Source organism: Callorhinchus milii, unplaced genomic scaffold, assembly GCF_018977255.1.
Source record: "Callorhinchus milii isolate IMCB2004 unplaced genomic scaffold, IMCB_Cmil_1.0 Scaffold1, whole genome shotgun sequence".
NCBI lineage: Eukaryota > Metazoa > Chordata > Chondrichthyes > Chimaeriformes > Callorhinchidae > Callorhinchus > Callorhinchus milii.
Window position 1 is genome coordinate 130,060,185 of NW_024704742.1, and position 22,157 is coordinate 130,082,341.

General features: G+C 41.4%; 1 protein-coding gene across 1 annotated transcript in view; it reads right to left on the reverse strand.

Moving 5' to 3' along the window:
* tln1 (talin 1) overlaps positions 1 to 22,157 on the reverse strand; it is a 157,620-nt gene that overhangs the window by 76,549 nt on the left and 58,914 nt on the right. Inside the window, exons 3-10 of the mRNA XM_042335651.1 lie at positions 11,785 to 11,939; positions 9,266 to 9,363; positions 8,441 to 8,570; positions 6,924 to 7,076; positions 6,263 to 6,405; positions 5,010 to 5,137; positions 2,193 to 2,253; positions 145 to 249 (exon numbers count right to left, since the gene is read on the reverse strand). Of these exons, the coding sequence (XP_042191585.1) occupies positions 145 to 249; positions 2,193 to 2,253; positions 5,010 to 5,137; positions 6,263 to 6,405; positions 6,924 to 7,076; positions 8,441 to 8,570; positions 9,266 to 9,363; positions 11,785 to 11,914 (948 nt within the window). The 5' untranslated portion in view covers positions 11,915 to 11,939. The remainder of the gene's footprint in view (positions 1 to 144; positions 250 to 2,192; positions 2,254 to 5,009; positions 5,138 to 6,262; positions 6,406 to 6,923; positions 7,077 to 8,440; positions 8,571 to 9,265; positions 9,364 to 11,784; positions 11,940 to 22,157) is intronic.

Consider the following 22,157-nt stretch of genomic DNA (forward strand, 5'->3'; position numbering starts at 1 on the left):
TAGCCATCTCAATCTGTAATACAAGTCATTTCTCACATTAAGGTTCACTCCATACGCTATAGTCTATATGGAGAGCTTGCCTTAATAATATAACAATGAATAACACACATTAAAATTTTATTACAATTTCAAATAAATATTCACCTTAACCAAAAAGAAGGACACTCCATATGTCTTCAGTGAGCGGGCCAGCTTTACGTACAGCACTTTAGCCTCCATCTCGGTCATGTTTGCGCAGTTCTTATGTGCCTATGTAAAAAAAGAATATTTTTATGGTTGTTTGATATTTGGCTTCGGGCTTATGTGCAAATGAGAGAGAGAGAGAGAGAGTGTGTGAGAGAGAGAGAGAGAGAGAAAGAAAGAGAGAGAGAGAGAGAGAGACAAGACGGAGAGAGACAAGACGGAGAGAGCAAGAGACGATGGTTGGCCACCCATGGTTTAATGTAAAGTTAGTGACTGTATTTACAGTCAATTTGCACACACAATAAAATGAAATCTGTCTTCAATTTGAAAATTGAAGAATACATCCTGCGCCACAGAGAGGAGACACTATGAGTTGACTGTGACACAGTCAGTCTCCAGCAGGATATTCTGTCTGGTGTCGGGAGTCCCTACTGGTTAACACAGTAGAAAAACGCCAGTTGGAAGGAAACTTGTTTAAGAGAGGTTACTGAGCCAGTCAACATGAGGCACTGGAATTAAACGTCTGAAAGGGAATAGCACTATGGTGCAGCATATGTTTGGAACATCAAAGCACAGTGCCACAGACATGCAGAGGCAAAGGTAAAATTCCTCTTATTCTCCTTTTTCCAATAGTTCCCAAATCTGTGGTGAGGCATCATCAACTGAAGGCCAGGTCAGGACTGAGTCATTGGCTCACCCTCTTTCTGTAGGTGGTGTGTTCTCTAGATTCACGTGGAGGTAAAAGGATTTCATCCACTCATTAAACATAAAATCAAACTGAAATCATACAGGCTCAGTAACACCTCCAAACTAGATCCCCAGCAGATATTGTCAGTGTATTTAACCAAAACACAATTGAATACAAACTATTTGACACCCACACCCTCACTTTCATCAAACAAGTCCTCGCCAAGCTCTACTTACTACTCTGTCTCCCAACCGATCAACTTCAAAATCCTCAACCTCACCTATAAATCCCTTCATGCCCAGCACCTCCCTCACTATGTCCCTTATCTCTAGAACTCCCTCTACCCCTCCACCTCAATTTCTCTCTATCTGTCTTTAAAGACCAGCAAATAAACATCTTCAGTTGTGCTTATGGTTGCCTCTTTCCTCGCTCAGTATCTAACACAGTCTCTGTGAAGCACTCCGCTGTATAAAAGCAAGCTATTGTTGCTGTTGAACAATCAAATCACTCGCTAGCAACAGTTTGAATTTATAAAGATTCATCCTGATGATGAAAAATGTTTTCCGACAATTGCAAACAGAACTACCTTCACATAATATAGGTCTCACTGTCTGCTCACATTTTAACAAAGGATTCAAAGGATACCAAATTCAGCACAACCTCTTCCCCCGCAAAGCACTGAAATTAATATGTGTTGAGTCAATTACGCAAATCATTTTGATCTTCCTACAGTATAGCAAAAGAAAAACATTCAGTGTCAGGAGCAATGACCAGCCTTTCCTGACACCAGGTTTGGCCTTTGTAAAAATAGACTCCTCGTGTTTCCTTTCCAGAAAGTCTGCCATTTCCCTACAATGCACAGCTGATAATCTACCCTGCCAAGGCTCCATCAATGCATAAGATGCAGTGAAAATCTAAAACCACCTCCATTGGCCCTGCCACAGGATGGAAGCAAATTCACAATATGACAGTGACCCTGCTTTGCAGCAATGTCCAGGGGAAAGTCTGGGCTCTTATTTCTTAACATGTAGACATTTAAAATGCAGCTTAGTTAGACTGAGATTAGTTTCAAGAGGAGGATAAGTCAAGCCAAGTCACATTTAAATAAAGATTTAATTGGGGGTGGGAGGGGACACTGGAAGCAATTTCATTAGATTTTCCAATTGGTATTGGAACGTGCAAGAGTTTACACAAAGGGACAGCAGATCCACAATATTGTGTCATCTTGTTTATCCTTTTCCTTGGGAATTCGTAAGAGGAAACACAAGTCAGAAAGGACAGGAAATCAAATGCCTGTCCAATTGTATTCATTTAATCATACCATGAATATTTTCTTTTCCCCTTTCTGTTTGATGTATTCTTTAGGCAGGAATTCTTTCAAGCTAAAGAAAAAAACAAAGAACATAGAGGTAAGTTTAATTTTCTGTAATGATTTATTCACCAGTCTTCCTTTTTAAAAAAAATCCAAGTCAAAATATAATTTGTTTTTAAAAACAAAGCACTCACATCTCAAAGCACTTCACTGGATGTACTATAAAAAGAGAATTGACTTGTTTTGGGGAGCAAATGGAGTTCTTTTGATATCTTCATTCTCTCCACCTCATACTCCCCCACCCTCCACCCCCTCATCCTCCTACCCTCATTCCCACGCCCATCTGAAGACATTCTGACTGGGTCTTGGGCTACCTCCTCCCTAACCCTGTCAGTTTGGGGTCCCACAATCGATGTCTTTGTAAAGCACTTTGCTATGAACATACAGACAATTTCCAAGACACTAAATCAATCAGCTTGCACTGATGCAGCAGCATTTATGTCAAAGAATCTCTCAATGCGCTTGAAGAGATCAGTGGACAAAAGGGCAAAAGAAGTGTGAGGAATTTTAAGGCGATTTAAGTTGCTTTCAAAGGAATGGGTCTTTTGAGATTTTTGAATGCCGGTAGAAAGGCAGATTATTTGGCTTTCAAAAGGAGTCTCAAAGGGCTCAAAGGCAGAAAGCTGGTAGTGCAGCAGAGGGCACGAGGCACAAGCAGTAAATTAAGTTAGCTGCGGAGTTGTCGCCCTGGCGAAGCTTGAACATATAGGATGGAGCTTGAGATTTGTAAATTGTTCTGCTGAGGAGACAGGAAGCCGGAGATGCTTGGAACGATGCAAGTGTGGGACTTGGTACAGGCCAGGCCTCAGAACAGTCAAGTTCTGGATGCATTAAAGTTTGTAAAGTCAGTTACTAAGTCAATGCTTCATAAGACCTTAAGATTCCCTTTTGACAATCGCTGTATTTTCATATTGAAATCAATCTTTTCTTTCCTGATCTTCCTCTGAATACCTCCAGCCCTCCTGATGCCAACCCCCTACTTGGGTCCAAATCCCTGACTGTCCAGCACCTTGGGACGTCCTCCTGATGTGAAAGGCACTATACCAATGTAATTTGTTGTTGTTGAAGACAATTGACTCATTATTTTTCCTTCTATTGGCATCTGGGTCCACAGCCACCAATCGCCCTCATGGACAGTTTCTCACAGATGTGATTATTAATCATGTGAGATCCTTGCCACACTCTATAACAAGGGTGATTGGTGGAAGGCCATCACATATACATATACATTTTCAACAACAACAACAACAAGATTCCATTTATTGAGCGCCTTTCACGTCGGGAGTACGACAATATGGAGACAGTAATGGAAAGTCATGTAATACAAGATCTCCAAGTACAAGAACTTGAAATGGATTGAAAGAAATGGTGAGAGGTTTAGAAATATGAATGTGCTATTGTGCTGTCATTCATTCATTCATTCATTCATTAATTCATTCATTCAGTCATTCAGTCACATTTGTGGTCACTTCTACCTTGAAGAGTGAAACCAAGTTACCCAGGACCTGAGGGTTGACGGGGTGCGTGTACAAAGTACAACGGGTCAAAGCAAAGCAACTGAAGTATTGTGAAATATTATATTGCCAAGGAAAGCTTTAGACAGTTTTTTTAAAAACAATTAACCAACTGTAGGTCTTACTAAATTATGGAGTGTCAAGGATTTGACCTCTGTTCTGCAAGCTCACAAATCAGGACAAAGAACCATATACATACAACAAATATACAGGAATTTGGGGGGCATAACAATTTAATATTCTATGTGAAGAGCTGCCATCCATTTCCTGTGAATTGTTTCATGAGTGAGTGATTAGGGTTAGATTATTGGCCCCTTCCAATGGCTCATCATGTTTTTGACAATAGCAGATCAGGAAAGTCCCTTTCAATCTCTCGTCTTTGCTAAATTGACTGATTTCAATTGGGAAAGCACTTTGGGCACCACAATCTAGCGTGTCAAGGATCTCGCATGATTAATGGTCACTATCCAATGGAAACTATCCACAAGGGCAACTGGTACCTGTGGACCCAGACCTCAGAAGGAAAAATAATGAGTCAATTGTCTTCAGAGGAAAAAATTTGCAAAACAAAAGCACCAATTTCAATAGCTAAGGTCTAAGGAATCTAAAGTCTTGTGAGGCATTCACTTAGTAAGTACATTTTAAGACATTTTACAGCATGCATTTTGTTTTACATGAGCTTATTGTAACAAAACAACAAAGGAAAGATTGTCTCAAAATCTAGAACTGTTAGCCCAATTTTCTCTACTGAACTCTCCCTCCACCAGCCCAAATTCAGATTTGTGGTGGGATAATAACAACAATAATAATCCTTACATTTGATATAGTGCCTTATCATGACTTCTAGACATCTCAAAGCGCTTCACAGAATATACTGTAAAGTAAATGGACTGTATATTTGTGGATGAAATGCGGCAGCCAATTGCGCACAGCAGTGTCCCACAATCAGTCAGGATTTCCAGGTACAGTTTCCAAGTGATCATTCAGTGTCCCCCTGAACATTATCACTTGTCTCAAAGGTGAACTCTTTGGGTTGCTCACATGAAATGAATATTCCCTTGGATCCACTTGGGAAGACTGGTTGGCGATGTATAAATTCGTAATGTTTGACCTGACAGAAAATAAGTTCAAAGTGTATTTTGCATCTATTCTGGGGGCTGAAATCACTTCTCATACCTGTGCAAATCACTTCTCATACCTGTGCAAAGCCCTTTTCTAAAACTGGAAGCTTTGATAAAAGGCTGGTACTCACTCCAAGAAGCCAGGTTTGTGCTTCAGTTCATTGTGTGGTCCAAACTGAATCTGACTCTGATACCCTGCAAAGTCACAGGCTTTGTCAAAGGAGACAGGATGAGAACCATTCAGAATATCGTCTCTGGCCTGAAATATACCACCACAAATACAAAAAAAATCAAAAGTCATAAACAGCTCTGACCTACGGCATACATGATTCAAGAGGTCACGCGAGTTTTCCAGGAATCTAATTTAATTTGTTTTTGGTTTTGCAGGTGCACTAGGGGGAAAAAAAAGGGAAAGAAAATCTTTCAAGAAATAAAGGCTGGGAGTTTCAGGAGATTACTGGAGCTGGGGAAAAAAAATCCCGCTCTGCCAAAGGTACACTCAGTTACCGGAGAAGCAATCAGAATGTTTCGGGTGGCATTGGAGACATGTGAGGGCAGGAATTCTTCCCTTCCGAATAGGGGCAGATGTGGAAGCTGATTACAATTAATCTTAGGCAGTGAATCCAACACCCAGGGTTTTAAAACCAGCACTCTGTTGGAATTCGAGATAGGAGGTGTAAAGAGTAAGAGAAAGGCTGTGTGTGGCAGGGCAATGTGTAACCTGCGACTTTTTGAACGCTGTACTAAAATAAAACTTTTTGGGGTTCAAAGTTCCTTTCCTAAATTCCTACATTCCTAAATTCAGTCTGAACTGAAAGAAAAACGTTATTGCTCTTCAACTGTATCCCCAAAATTTCAACCAATCCTTCAGATGTCGCTCCCCATCAGTTCCAGCCTTTTGGGGTTTTTATATCTATATAGTTTTGTGCCTGAAATACCAACTCCTCGGGACAATCTCAATAACAAGTGAAAATAAATACTGCTCAGCAGTGCTGGGGGCCAAAAGGTTGTTTCTGCTCGGGGGTGGACACTGCCATTCAGGATATAATAATGCAAGAAGGCTTCAGAGGTCTGAAATTCCATCCTGTAAATCAATATAGCACCACAAATTTTTGACTTAAAATTTAAGATTGGGCAGAAAGGTGGAACATTCCTAAATTCAGTCTGAATTTAGAAGCTATAAAGAGCTGGAAAAANCAGGCTCCCAAATTAAGATTGAATTGAAGGATGGTGCATTACTCTAAATCACCTTAGGATGTCCTTTCAAATGGAAAGGATTTTTCCCTTTTTCTGCATTCCAGATAAAACACATGGGGAACCTTATTTGAGCTGCGTAACATAAATGTTTTGTTTAGCCTGCAATTGATAAGTCCTGCTGCCTTACCTGCACATAGAGTAAGTTCAATTGCACCGGATCTCTTGAATCAACATTTTGATCTGAATAGAAGAATTTTCGCCTGAGAAGTAAGGTTTCATTTTCATCGACTCCTTGTTCTCGAAGTGTTCGCCCATGGTCCAACCAGTTCACTGCAAACAGCAAACACAGGAGCATGAAAACACAACTGGCCACAGCAACATTCCCCACATCCCATGGAAGCCACAAGGCAAAAACCTTCAAAACTTAACGTTGCTCTCAAAAATGACAGGATTCCAAATGGGAGCCCGCTAACCTTCCAGTTGAGTTTCAACTGAATTAAAATATCTGCATAGCCCCCAAAAAGGTAATAAACCAAAACAGCATTGCATTTTCAGATTTTATATTTTACCTCAAAACCAACTGCGCAAAAATATCTCACCTATGTCCATAATACAAAATCACTACCCCGCAATGTTATTTTTGAAAGCTACTATCGAATCTGCTTCCATCACCCTTTCAAGCAGTGCATTCCAGATGGTAGCAACTCATGCATAAAAACATTTCTCCTAGTCTTCAGTCTGGTTCTTTTGCCAATTGTCTTAAATTTGTGTCCTCTGATTACCCATCCGCCAGAAGAAACAGTTTCTCCTCTTATATACATACAGGCATTGATAAAATAGCCACTCACAATCATCATCTGTGTGCAGTTTCTGCTTCAGTTTTTCCATTTTCTTATCGTCTCTCAGCAGAGTTTTGTCTTTCTTCAACGTCCCTGTCATTTCTTCTTTCTTTTCTTCCACAATTTCATGTACAAGTGAATATTCATCGTGGTTTGTGATTCCTACATTTTGTGAAAAACACAAGACACATGGAATTCCATTGCACTGTACAACTTCTCCACAACCGAATGAACGCAAAATATATTATCACATCTTCTAAAATAAAATTTCTGAAAACGTTCAAGCATAAGAATTGAGCGCAGTGAGCCAAGCGCTTCCTGAATGTATGAAGCAAACTTACGCTGTCAATACTACTCCTTTTTGTTTTTTAAGATACATTGCAATCAATCAGCGTTACATGCACACATTGTACATTACCACAGCTTTGAGTGCTACCAGAAGCAAGGACTCGAAATCAGTTTACACACTTCATCAATTCATAGCCTGAGACACTGAAAGATGGAAGAAAACTGACACCCCATTGTCTTGCTGCCGCTTCAGCTATGGAGGGTCACTGAGGCCAAGAGCAGTCCATTCACACGCCAAAGCAACTTCGGAAACAGACCCTGAACTTGGTACTTTCCCAGCACCAGGCACAGACAATGTATTACCCAAATTGGCAACATTTCTCAAAGGAAACTTGGCCCACACATTTGCTCAGAGACCCTTCCAATTGCTGCAGGTTGTAAGAAGTGAGCTAACTTGAATGATGTAGGGGTTCCTGTATTCCTGGGTAGGCTGCCAAGCGGTCCATAGGAAACCCAGGTCTGATGACTGCTCAGAAGGCTCAACGCAAACTTAAAGCAATGAAGCCTAAAGCAGAGTGCACATTAGAGGCCATATTCTGTTGGCCAGGATAGATGGAAAGAACAGAGCCTGTGCAGCGTTCAGAATTTGGTTGACAGCATTCTACTGAATGCAAACGCCAGGACCAAGTGCTTCCATATCTGCCAATGTTCCTCTGGTGTTGTGGGGCTGCTTAGGTCTCGTCGGGGCTGCCTTAAGCCTTCTGTACTCTCTGAACACATGCAGAGAATGTCTCATAAACTTGGGCCATTCAGCCCATCAAGCTTCTCCCTCCATTATTGGATTTTCTTTCAATTCAATTTCCCCACACTCCTTAAAACGTAAACTAAACAATCAACCACCTTTCAAGCATCCCAGTTGATTCTGGCTCTACTGCCTTCTGAGACAGTGTATTGCACAACTCTGTGTCAATGTTTCTTCACACACTACAGAGATGTGGCAAGAGTGTGCTCTCAGGGTGGAGATGTACAATCCAAGAGGGTTAGGTAGAATTTGCGAAGCATAATAAAAGTAGCAGCTTTGGAGGTCTTTAGATATTTCCTGCCCAACTCACAAAAGGCCAAGTCCCATGTGGAGCAGTTGGCCTAGCTCTGTGATGTCTTTTCTCATGCCAAGTCTTCAGGGGGGTATGGCTTTAGGGAATTATTATTGCACCAGAGGGGAATTTTAATCTTCCTACCTATTCTGGCACAGATTGTCATCAGCATGTCGCTCACTATTTTTGAGTCATCCACCATAACTGTTTTGATACTTCCATCCAGCATTCTGATCTTCAGAGGCCTATGCTTTCTCTTATAGTCCAGCGTGTCCTGAAAGGGGTGGAAAGAAGATGATGAGAGATTTAGAACCTGTCCTGCCACAGTTTATAAAGTAATACTTTATTTTTGCAATGGGGAGGTCCATTTCTGTTTTGATAAGCCAGGCTGTCAATGACTTGGGATGTCCTCTCGAAAGGCACAATTTTATTTTTNGGAGGGGGTGGGGGTGGTTGGTCAGCTGGATGTCCGACACATGTTGAAACCCATCACTGTGCTTAAGAGTATCCAAACCAAACTGAAAATTCCATGCATTTCACCTACACATGGACATTCCAGAGACAGAATGTGCTCTCTCACCCTGGAGGGATGTATCCTGCTTACCTAATTCCGGAAAGTATTAGCTGTTGATTCACGCGGAATATAATCACCGTAATTTAAGAGTATCCAAATCAAAACTATTGAGTGTTCCACAAGTACGTGGTGTAATGTTTGTCTCGAAACACTACAAAAAAAGAGCAATGGGACCAAAAGTTCTGAAGTTTCAAAAAGATGCACCATGGATGATGGCAGGTTCATTCCCAAGGGGAAAATAAGGAAGTCACACTACAACAGAACATTGCCCAGATGTGTGGAAGGGGTTACAAACAAACTGAAATGAAGGCTAAGATTCAATTTTCTTCCCTCAAATTTACATTATATCATAGGACAGAGGTATGAGATACAAAAGAGAAGTATGATGAACTTACTCCATTCCTTAACATGTAATAGTCCAAGGCTTTGGCAGACTCCAACCAGATGCCCTTCTTTGGGTCCTCATCGGACAGAAATAATCCATAATCATTCGCTGGAAGGCAATAAATCAAACATTGTTACAATGCAATCAATAGTTTTCAGAGTAGAGGAACAATTTGGTGCATTTGATCGGTAAAAATCATTTATCAAATTAGCAAAAATCTGGTAAATCCCTGCAACATACAAAGTCTGATGTAGTTTACAAACTGCAAAGTCACTACACTTTATAGTAATCTGAGATGTCCTCCCCATATGAAAGGCACTTATCAAGCGAAAGGATTACTATTAAAGTAGAGGAAACCAAAGTTAAACATAAACATCAGGCAAAACTGTGACGTGGCCAAATGGCCCCTTAAGCTTAGACACTTAAGAGGTGAAGCAATATATTATTATGTATGAGAGCATTCAGACAACTGCACCTTAACTGGCTGACATTTCCTGTTTGGCGCCTGTCGAGCTATTTTTGCTCGTGAGCCAGAGATAGACGTTTGCCTTAGTCTGGCTGTAATTTGTCTTTACTTTTAAACCAAGCAGTAAGCTGTCAAAACAAAATCTGTCCATACATCAATTTCAACATATACCAGGTGTTATACCAAAGACCTGGTTATGGATTTTGCAGTAGGACAGTGATAAAGGTTAAACATTGCTGTCTTCACGAGACAGCATTCTCTAGCCAAAATAGTAAGGAAATGATTTGCTTCCAAGCATTCGCCAACTCTACGCTAACAAGTTATTTTGAGATCTAGGAATAGCATTAAGGTTGTTCGAGCTGTGATCTTACACTCTGCGGTAGCCTATAAATACAGTCACTACATATCCCAATATATCCTGTGAAGCGCTTCGAGACATCCTCCTAACATGAAAAGGCCTGTATAAAATGCATTGAATATTATTTATCATCATCAGTGTCATCACGGACAAAATTAGATACAACGGCAACAACATTCTTACATTTATAGAGCATTTTTCAATTCAGAAGGACGTCTCAAAGTCCTTTACACAGCTAACTGGTCATCACATGCAACCAAAGAGACACATTTGCATCATAATGCTTTGTATTAATCTTATTTTTGTTTTAAAACAAATGTAGATTTTGATAGTTTACTCAGACAGCACCTTGAATACTGCATACAGTTCTGGTCACTGCAATATAAGGGGCTGCCTTGGCCCTAGAGAAGGTGCAACAGGAGAATGAGGATGGATGATCCCCAGTGTTAGAGGAATAGCGGAGCAGCAATGATTAGACAGACTAGGGCTCTTCAGCCTTGAGAGAAGATGACTGAGAAAGGACCTCATAGAGGTGTAGAAAATAAGATTTTAAATGGGATTGAAAAAGTAAACCAAGATCAATACTTTAGGATGTATTAAGGCGATAGAACAAGAGGGTGTAGGATTAGAGTTGTAAAAGACAATTTCAGGATAGATACCAAGAAGTTTTTCTTTATGCAGAGATTAATCATCAACTAGAATGGGTTGCTAGGAAAGATGACATAGTCCAGGATATTAGATTAATTTAAAGAGCAACTTGATGCAGTGATCGGTAGTGGTTGCAATTAATTACGCTGCAATTAATAACTTGCTATGTAGCTGTATGTTTTCAATCTACTTTGAAGGGTACGAATGAAATGGGCCATTAAACTGTACTGAATTATGCATCAGAAGCCTGCTCGTCCGCTCGTTAAAATTCCCATTCAATTGAATGCATGCACACACATATATAGTGAATATGTATATATAGATAAAAATATATTTATTCGCAAGTGTAACATTTTCAAAACAAAACCAGAGGGTTTTATTTCTCAGTGAAACATTCCCTTCTCTTCCCCTGGTCCTCAAATTGAGTGAGGGCCAAACAGTGAAAGATCAGCTGCCATAAAGTCAATGGTTAGGAGGAAAAACTAAATATGGCCTTGGACATTAAACTAAAAACATGGCACCATGTAAATTGTTCACACAGAATCTTTGCATTTGGTTAAGATTACTTTTGGTATTGGCCCAAAATGTCCAATGTGCAACATACATTTCTGACCACCATTAATGCAAAATATAATTCAAATGTATGATTTTGTCAATACAGAAAACACAACTCAATAAAATTCTCTTTCCCCCATACTACCCCCCCAACCCGCACACTTTTTTTTTTGCTTTGCCTCACAATGCCAGCAGCCCTGTTCAGGCTAAATGAATCTGATTTTTAAATACCACTGCCATGCAAAAAGCAGTAAGCATGGAGAAAATAGATGGAATTAAGAAGAAGCACTTTTAATGCAACTCAGGTGATGTAGTGCATTGAGCGACAGCTTATGGACTGAGATCCCGCTGGTTTGAATCTCGGTTTGCGCAAAGCTTTCTGGTCTCAGCAGTGGGGAAAAATATTGTAAAAGTAATTGGATGCAATAAATTTTAAAAAATGTTACTTCTGGAAAAGCAACAAAAACTTGTGTAAAGAAAGGAGGAACAGTGGGTGACTTACGCTGTCCTGTCTGTGCCTCAGGAACTCGGTCACGGATCATCCGACAGGCATCATACACCATTGTCGAGGGCTCAAACTGCATCGTTTTGATGGCATTGCCAACACCAATCTTCAAGGATAAGGCAACCATGATGTCCTTCTCGTCACAATTTTATCTACAAAATAAAGCACCACTTAAACAAAGCCATCAGATCGGGGAACCTCAATCTTTCAAAAGAACTCTCAACCAAAATATTGGTTTAGATTTGAGTCATTTTACTCCTTATGCAAACACAGCTGTGGCGTACATCGTGTGTAAACACAGGTATACAAAGGGAATTAAAGGTATCCTTAATTACATAATCATCAACAACATGCATTTATATAGGACCCTTCACATATGGAAACATCTCCATCCAGTTTACAGGAATGACTATGTGCACATTCAAAGAGGTAGGATTTGATACAGGATGTAAAAGATAGAAAGAGAGAGGGAAACGAGATGGCATAGTAGAGGGAGGTTTAGAGATTAGGGGAGTAGGAAGTGTAGGCTCAATCACTGATGGTGACCATAATTCTTTGTGGTCCACATGTTGTCTCAGTTCACTTGCTTATCGTTCTGTAAATAAAATGATGTCTCAATCGGACATGGGCCTGAGCGGCTTGTAATATTTCCATCTACCAAAGAGCATTTGAAGTATAGCAAAGGTCTTGTAGAGTCTGATGACCATAAAGGGGGTTCACTGTGGTCTGGAAAGGCACACTTACTAAAAAGATAAACGCTTGCAAGGTGCAATTCTAGAATCAAAGGGATGCAGTGCCTGGATGTGTGAATGGCCTGCGTGCTTTAATAAGAAATGCCTTACATTTCTGCAATATCTTTCAACTTGAAAGACTGCATTGACCTCAGGGCATGCTGGTAAGTGAACACCTTGTGCAAATGTATGAGTGCAGCAAGCGGTAATCTGGAGCAAACTGGCCAGCAAGTAGTGACCACCAGTGGCGTGCTAAATAGCCTGTGTCGGGTCACAAGTTTTTCAATGAGCTGCCTTGCACAATTCACAATGAAAAAAAAAGCTAACATAGCTAGGGTGTAACACATGCCAGTATACACACTTGCCTTTGAATAATAATAATCTTTGCATTTGATATAGCGCTTCATATATTTTTTATATAAAATTTTTTAAAAGCCTCACAAGCGAGAGACCTGAATTTGATTCCTGGCAGGGCGATACCTTGGGCAAGTTTCCTTATTCCACACACCTGATAATAATCCCTCAAGAAAAAAACAATAATAAATTGGTCACTTCAATCCACAACAGTTTGTGGCACACTGCTGTGTGCACTTGACTGCCACGTTTCGCCCATAAACATGCAGACAATTCACTTTACAGTATATTCTGTGAAGTGCTTTGAGATGCCTAGAAGACTTGAAAAGCGCTATATCAAATTCAAGGATTATTATTATCATCACGTCTTTGAAACATCTCAAAGCGCTTCACTGAATACACTGTAAAGGGAATTGACTGCATATTTTGTGAGCGAAACGTAGCAGCCAATTACACCCAGCAGTGTCCCACAAACAGTCATGGATTGAGCGACCAAATTAGTTTTTTAAGGAATTATTACCCCCGGAAAAGCGATCCACCAATCAATTAACAACCAGGTTCCTACTTTACTGCTGGGTAAATAGAGGCGTGCAAGTGTAAGGAAACTTGCCCAACATTTCGCCCTGCCGAGTGCTCTAACCACTAAGCTACAGGACATATGAACCAGAATCAACTCTGATTAATGTTTGGATCATCAGTTTGGAGTGAAATTAAATAAGTCAGTTCCATTAGGATGTAGGCAGTGGTTTCAAAAGTAAAACTGTTTGCATAAAATTTAATTCGTTTTAGAAGAGAATCTTCTTTTCCAGTAGCTCCTTCAGCTAGCTATAGCTTTTATTGATAGCACAGGAATGTCTATTTGAGGACCATGTTAGTGGCGAAGAGTCCATTTATTTTTAACCAAAAGTGTTTTTGTGGTTACCACATAGACACAAATAATCTCAGTTAAGCAGCAAGGGCTGGTCTCACTGATGGGCAGACAGTTCACTCAGTGATAATGGGTTTGGGTGAAATGTACTCGTCAGGCGTGAAAGATGACAATGAGCAACGATTAGACAAACTGTAATTATAATACTTGCATTTGAAACCGCGCCTTATTGTTTTTAAGGAATCTCAAAGCGCTTCACAGAATGTAAAATGGATTGGCTGTGAATTTGTGGACAAAACACAGCAGTGTTCCACAAATAGTCGTGGATTGAATAAACATTCTTTTGTGTGTGGGGGAGAAGGGATTATTACCCCTAGAAAGCTATTCGTCCATCGACTAACAACTGGGTTTCTACTTACTGCGAGGTAAACCAAGGCGTGTTGGAGTAAGGAAACTTATCCAAGGTTTTGCTCAGTCTCCACCCTCGAACCTCGATCCTTTCGCTAACCACTACACCAAGGACTCCTCTACGGTTAATTGCTCCCCTCAATCATCTCAACGTTAGAGAGAAAAGCTCAACCAGTCCGTCCAATCTTTCTTGATAACTGTATCCACTCATCTCTAGAAAACCCCTTGTAAATCAATGCTGGACACTCTCCAATCCTACAATATCCTTCCTGGAATAAGTTTTCCCCAAGTATAGTATTTATCAATTTCCTTTTAAAATGCTGTCACTGGTTAGCAGCCAACTGTCACAGGGCATTCTACACTCTTAACTATTCTGTTTTGGAAACAAAATCTTCTACCCTCCCTCTTTTCTTTATAAGATAGCTTGAGGCACCAGTGTGCAGTTAAACCCTTGCATCCTTCGAAGATTAAATCTTCATTTGGACATCTACATCTTCACACGTTTGACATGTTTTACAGATGTTTTGAACAACAAAAAAGAAGCTAATTTGCAACTTCAATGGCAAGTGCATGAAAAAGCTGCTAAAATTGGTCAGGAAACCCCTAGAGAAAGACAAGAGACACATTCAGAGAGACTGAGACGCAGAAAGACAGAGCTTTCCTTTGATGACAATACAGCAGACAAAGGAAACAATGGGTCTGTTTTAGCACCAGAAACACCCCCCATCCCTCCCCTCTCCACCTAAACTTCTCAGAGCAAACCCAAGATTCTGTTACAATCTCACCATCCCCACCCCCAAGGCCACAAACTGAGGTTTCTGGAATGCTCCTGTCAAACAGGTCGAAAAGCAGCGATGTGATTCTCTTCAACTGTATCTGTGCTGTAATCCTGGCTAAAACGAGTTTGTTTTTCACTTGGTTTAAGTTTGATCAATATCTGTGTTGACCAATTGCTGGGCGATTGGCACCCATGTGGGGGTGCTGGCATCAGGCACTACTCCGATGCCACACTCCAACCAGGGCTTTGCTGGCACACCTGCCAGACATCGCAGGCTGCCGTGGTGAAAAATACACCCATGCCCAAATCCTTTTAGCCATTCTTCTTATGATTAACATTATTACTTTTCAGATCCCTCCTCCAACAAAGAAGGACTTTCAGCAGCAGATGGTTTCAGTCACACTTGTGCATGGACCCCTTAGGATAATAATAATTTTCCTTGCATTTGATATAGCGCCTTATCACGTCTTCGAGACGTCTCAAAGCCCTTCACAGAATATAATGGATGATTATATCCTGGTCCCCATCACTCAAGGGAAAAAGAGACCAAGAGCAGTCACCTGATACTGTCACTTGGCAGTCAATCAGAAAGAGAGAAAAAAACTTTGTCAAATTAAATACTTTCCGACACTAAGGTTCCTTTAAGGAAAGGGGAAAGAAATCTTGGCTTTACTTCCTGAAATACAGTAACCGGTTTACTTTACAAACCACACTGTTTTGTCATGTCTCTGGATGTCTGAGCTTTAGAAGCTGAACTGGGCACAGGACATTTACTAGAAAAAGTTCCCACCCAGAAAGGTACAGATTTTCTGTCTCTCTGCTGATGTTCGAAGGAAGGCAACATGTACAGAAATACTTCAGTGAGTGAAAAACAATTCAAAGCCAAGCCCAGAGTTTGACATACTCATCAATGGATCACAATGGGGCAGAAAATAAAACATTCCACTTCCTCATCCTGGTTATGTCAGAAAGTACTTGTTGTACCCTCGACTGCACAAATGTACTTACATTTGATACAGAGTCGAATCACATTTAAAAAATCTGAGAAGTGCTCATTAGAACAAGCAAGTTCATTTGAAGTGTAAGTGACTGATTTATTGGAAAATTGAACCGTTCAAGGTTGAATTTGAATGAGGGATGAACAATAGCCAGAACAGTAGGAGAAAATCTAGGAGAAAATACAGTCACTGTAATATCCTCTTACATCAGGAGAAAGTTTTGAGATAGCCTACAATATGTGAAAGGCACAATAGCAAATGTAAGGGTTACTATTCTTATTACTATATTATCATACTCATCACAATATAGTTCGCCCACTTTACAGTATATCCTGTTAAGCGCTTTGAGATGTCGATGATGTGATAATGCACTCCAAATGCAGGGATTATTATTATAATATTGTGGGAACCAGACAAGCCTGGGGTGAAGAGCACAAGATTGGTCTGGATGAAGAATGTCCTACAGCCCAAGCGTTCACATCCTTCCAGAACACCCCACCCTACTATCCCCTGATCATATGTAGAGTTCTAACATCCTTGCCCCGGTGTAACTGAAGAGGGGAAAAGAGGGGACAAGGCGGAGGGACTGAGGCAGGCAAAATTAACTCAAACAGGATCATGTCTCGAAACACCCTGGAGTGAGAAAAAAACATTTAGTAAAGAAACATTACAGTAGGATTGTGATTGGGCTAATGAACCTATAAGGCCATTCTTCAAAATGAACACTTCAATGTCCTCTATTACTATCCCAGCTGCACATCCAACTTGGCACAAGACGGTCCTGTAGGTGTAGTTCTGAGATCTGCACAATAATACAACTACTACTAGCACTCTGGGATGCTACCCTGTGTGAGGGGCGCAATATAAATGCAGGTTGTTGTTGTAATAATAACACTTGAATTTGATATATAATAATAATAATAATCCTTGCATTTGATATAGCGCTTTTCACGTCGGGAGGACGTCCCAAAGCGCTTCACAGAACACACTGTAAAGTGAATTGACTGTATATTTGTGGGCGAACGCGGCAGCCAATTGCGCACAGCAATGTCCCACAAACAGTCGTAGATTGAAAATGACCAATTTAATTATTGTTTTTTTTTGGAGGGATTATTATTAGGCTCTGTGTGGAGTAAAGAAACTTGCCCAAGGTTTCGCCCTCTGCCTGGAATTGAACTCAGGTCTCTCACTTGCAAAGCGAGTGCTCTAACCACTGAGCTACAGGACTCCACATATAGCCCCTTATCCAGTCGTTGAGGCATCTCAAAGCCCTTCACAGAATATATTGCAAAGTGAATTGAGTGTAAATGTTTTGGTGAAATAACTCTTTGAAGCCCATGTTACAGGTGAGTGTCTTCATCACGCACAAACCAAAAGCCTGCTCTGCCTGGCCGCAAGCTAAATCGAAGCCACCGTCATTACAGTAAAAGCTTACGAACAGTTCTTTCCTGGAGCCAGGAAGCAGGGAGGAGGGAGGGGGAGGAGGCGTTACATAACATTCCATTCCAGAGATGGATGAGCAGAACAAGAACTCATAAATTTGTTCTTTCTCCGTCTTTTTTGCATGCTGCACAAACACTTCACAGAGAGTGAGTCGAGCTCCACATCCTTTTTTTTAAAAAAAACACTTCTCAGTTTCAAGCACGGAGTGAATTTGCTTCTTTCGGACATCACTTCTGCACCCTCCTTCCCCCCACCCACAGACACACACGCGCGCGCGCGCGCGCGCACACACACACACACACACACACACAGGCCTCAAAAAAAGTAACTCACTATGAATTGCCCGAATTCAAGAGACTCCTCTATCAAGCTGAAGATTCCAGTTAACAGTAACTCCTTTGTGGTTGGGAGTTTTTTGACCTCTGTTTCAGGTTCAAATACGTACACACTGCATTGAGGCAGGCTCTTGGCTTTAAAATTAGCACTTCTGCAGGAACTGAAATCCATACTTTTTTTTTTTACAAGCTGCCTTTCACAAGACATCCTGTCCAGAGTTTTAAGAACGTGCATTCTCCTGTAAAACCATTACTGCAAGGAAATGATGATGGCCATTTACACAGAATGAGGGGTTAGATGACATCACCAGCCGTGAGCATGAGGTTTGAAGTTATTTATATCTCGATCTGAAGACACAAATAGCCTTCGGAACATCTTTGCCATTATGTGTAAACCACATACATTTCTACTTTAACTTAGTACTTGTACATACATGACCTTGCTTTTGGCCACATTTATTTTCTCACACCTCCCCTCCTTTCCCCACACTCAGTTCAGGCTCCCAGTCATTTGTGTGAAGGGCTTTGCGATGTCCATCTAATGTGAAAGATACTGTATCAATATAAATTGCTGCTGTTATATACAAATGTTCAAATAATACTACTAATAATAACAATCCTTGCATTTGATATAGCGCCTTATCACGTCTTCGAGACGTCTCAAAGCGCTTCACAGTGTACACTATATTGAATTGACTGTATGTTTTGTGGATGAAAATATATAAGGAGAAAAAAAACTTTTCCTTTACACAGAATTTCAATCTTTTCCATCTACTTCTAATCATCTTTATACATGTGTGTATCTACCTATAATATGCCAGGAAATTTTAATAGCCAACAATGTGGCTTAACCTCAGCCCCTGAAGAGCACGCCAACTGCACCACTGGGACACTTCCATTTCCCAAACCAGTTATCCCCGTGGCCTTTCCTAACTAGTCTGACAGTTAACAGCAACTGGTGCCAGATTACAACAGTAGCACATTTTGGACTCATACTCATAGGGAAATGAATTTAGATGGTCGAAACCCATTCATTTAGGACCTTTCCTGCCAGTGGAAAAAGAGAAACTCGTTCTGAGTAAGTTATCATTAACTACTGCCCCATCTACAATCTTCCTTTCCGAGGTTCTTGAAAGAGTTGTTGCTTCCCAGCTTCACTCCTTCCTCTCCTGCCACTCTCTTTACGAACCCCTCCAATCGGGTTTCTGTGCTGCCCACAGTAAGGTGATAAATGACATTCTGTGACAAGGGCTCCCTCTGTCTCCTTGTCCTCCTCAACCTTTCTGCTGCCTTTGACACTGTGGACTACTCTATCCTCCTCCACCACCTCTCCTCTCACCTTAATCTTCAGGGTTCTGTCGTCGAATGGTTCAGATCCTATCACTCGCACCAGCTCCACTTTGTATCCACAAATGGCTTCTCCGCCAGCTCCTGCACTGTCTTGTGCAGTGTTCCTCAGGGCTCTGTCCTCGGTCCTCTCCTCTTCAACTTGTACATGCTCCCTCTTGGTGATATCAACCACAGCCACGGGGTCAACTTCCCCATGTATGCGGATGACATCTAACTCTATTTCTCGGCCTCCAACTCAATCACAGGACCACTGATGTCCTGACAGAATGTTTGTTAGACATCAAGTCCTGGATGAGAGCCAACTTTCTACAGTTGAACGTCAGCAAGACCGAGACTCTCCTGATTGGTTTCTGGCAGCGCCTCTGCACCTTAAGCACTGGCAGTATCAGCATACAAGGATGCACACTCCACCTTCCCAAGCCAGTCAGGAACCTAGGTATCTTGTTCGACCGTCCTTTCTTCCCCACATCCATGCCATGACCCGCTCTGCCTTCCCCTACCTTTACAATATTGCCCGACTCCGCCACTGCCTCACCCCCCCAGGCTGCCAAAATCCTCATACATGCCTTTATTACAACCAGGCTTGACTGTGCCGATGCCCTGTCCATCAGCCTTCCCATCTCTTCCCTCCACAAGCTGCAGATCATTCAGAACTCTGCAGCTCGTTTCCTCTCCTGCACCAGGCTCCGTGACCCTGTCACCCCCAGCCTCACTCGGCTCCACTGGCTCCCCATCCCTCAGAGAACTGAGTTGAAAATTCTCGTCCACCAGCAAGGCTCTCCATGGCCTTGCCCACTTCCTACCTCCCCGACCTGCTAACCCCCTGATCAACCTGTTCGCTCCCTCCACTCAGCAAGTCCAAGCCTGCTCTACGACCCCCGTCCGTCCCTCCCTATCATTGGCGGTCCGGCCTTCAGCACCTCTGAAACTCCATCCCACATTCCGTTCGGTTCGCTCCCTCCTCCCTTATCTCCTTCAAGGCACACCTCAAGACCCTCCTCTTCGACCAAGCGTTCGGCCACCCTCCTATTGTAATTTTGTATTGTATTGTTATAAGACTAAAGAGTAACTGTTCCAACCTTCAGTGGGATCCCACGTTCCTTCTCACAAGTTCCATGCGTCAGAAAATATTTCTGCCAGTGAGTCAGTTTGGTGAGTCAGTGAGGAGGGCATCAATTTAAAACACAGTTAGCAAATGCAGAGATTAGTTTTCATGCACAGAGGAGTTAGGATATCGAATGAATGCCCTGCTGGTAGTGGTGTTTGAGGCAGAATCCACCTGGCTTTCAAAAGTCCTGCAAGTCAGTTTGGCTCAATTAATAGCTCTCAACTCCCTGGGAGTCAATTCAAGACTCGATCATATCAGGACCTGAGCTCATTATCTATGAATGACATTCAGGTGGACAAATAAAGGAATCCTACATTGTTAGAGGTGCTGCCCTTTGGATGAGACATTAATTGAGAGACTTCACCGGCCTATTCTGGTGAGTCAGGTGAATGTTGAAGTTCAGCAACACTCTTTTGGGCAATGTGTTCATCCAAATACAGTGCATGAAAAGAGAATTAAGAGATGAGGCCAGCGCTGGTGGAAAGTTGCTGCTCCATTTACCCACATAATCGCCATACACGTCAAAGTAACTATTTGTGAACTCATTCCAATCTTGACACCAAACCACAAGATTTATTAGCTGTTAACTGTCAGAATAATTAGGAAAGGCCATGAGGATAACTGGTTTGGGAAATGGAAATGTCCCAGTGGTGCAGATGGAGTGCCTTCCTGGGACTGAGGTTCACTTATTAAAGTTATCAATAAATGATACATCAGTCATTGAAAGGTAATCCGTACAATGACTTAGAGAGATAAACATCTTAAAATGAGACTTAAATTAATATTTTAATAAAAATCTATGGGCTTTTTTTTTTAACGGTTATGTTACCAGCTTATTCACTTCAATGTAGAGTATAAATTCTTCCACCTTGACTCATTGCTTTGTGCTTTCCTGCAGAGAATCAAACCATCCTGGAAAAAATTACACAGCAGCACTGGAAAGAGAAATAAGAGTCTCAAACTGATTTTAAAACCAATATAACCTACTGCTCGGTGTGAAACTGAGCCATGCAGAACTGGAAAGCTTCAGTCTGAATTATGATCATCGCTGGGTTAGCTGAAATAAGCTAGAGTGATAAAGGGTCATTGCATGCGACTCCAGTATGTCCAGAACAAGGGGTGGAAACAATTAAAGGGTCTTAATCACTAACGTTTGAATCCGCCTGCCAAGTAATAATTATCTTTTTGATATAATAATACAAATAATGATTCTTGCATTTGATATTAGCGCCTTCGTCTTCAAGACATCTCAAAGCGCTTCACAGAATATACTATAAAGTGAATTGACTATATGGGCCAAACGCAGCTGTGAATTGTGCACAACAGTGTTCCACAAACAGTCATGGATTGAGTGACCTTTTTTTGGTGAATTATTACCCCCGGAAAAGCGATCCAACAATCGACTAACAACCGGGTTCCTAATTATTGCTAGGTACATAGAGTCGAGTGGAGTAAGGAAACTTGCCCAATGTTTCGCCCTGCCGACAATCAAACCCAGGGCTCTCGCATAATAATAATAATAATAATAATAATCCTTGCATTTGATATAGCGCTTTTCACGTCGGGAGGACGTCCCAAAGCGCTTCACAGAACACACTGTAAAGTGAATTGACTGTGTATATTTGTGGGCGAACGCGGCAGCCAATTGCGCACAGCAATGTCCCACAAACAGTCGTAGATTGAAAATGACCAATTTATTATTGTTTTGGGTTTTTTGGAGGGATTATTATTAGGCGTGTGGAGTAAGGAAACTTGCCCAAGGTTTCACCCTGCCTGGAATTGAACTCAGGTCTCTCGCTTGCAAAGCGAGCGCTCTAACCACTGAGCTACAGGACTCCCCAGAGTGTCTCATCAGTTCAGCAAGATGTGGCAAAGCACTTCACAAGCGCTACACTGTGAAGTGTAGTGACTGTGTATTGGTAGGCGAACATGGCAGCTAATTTGTGCACAGCAATGTCACACAAAGTATTTGGATGGTCAGGCAAGAATAAGAACAG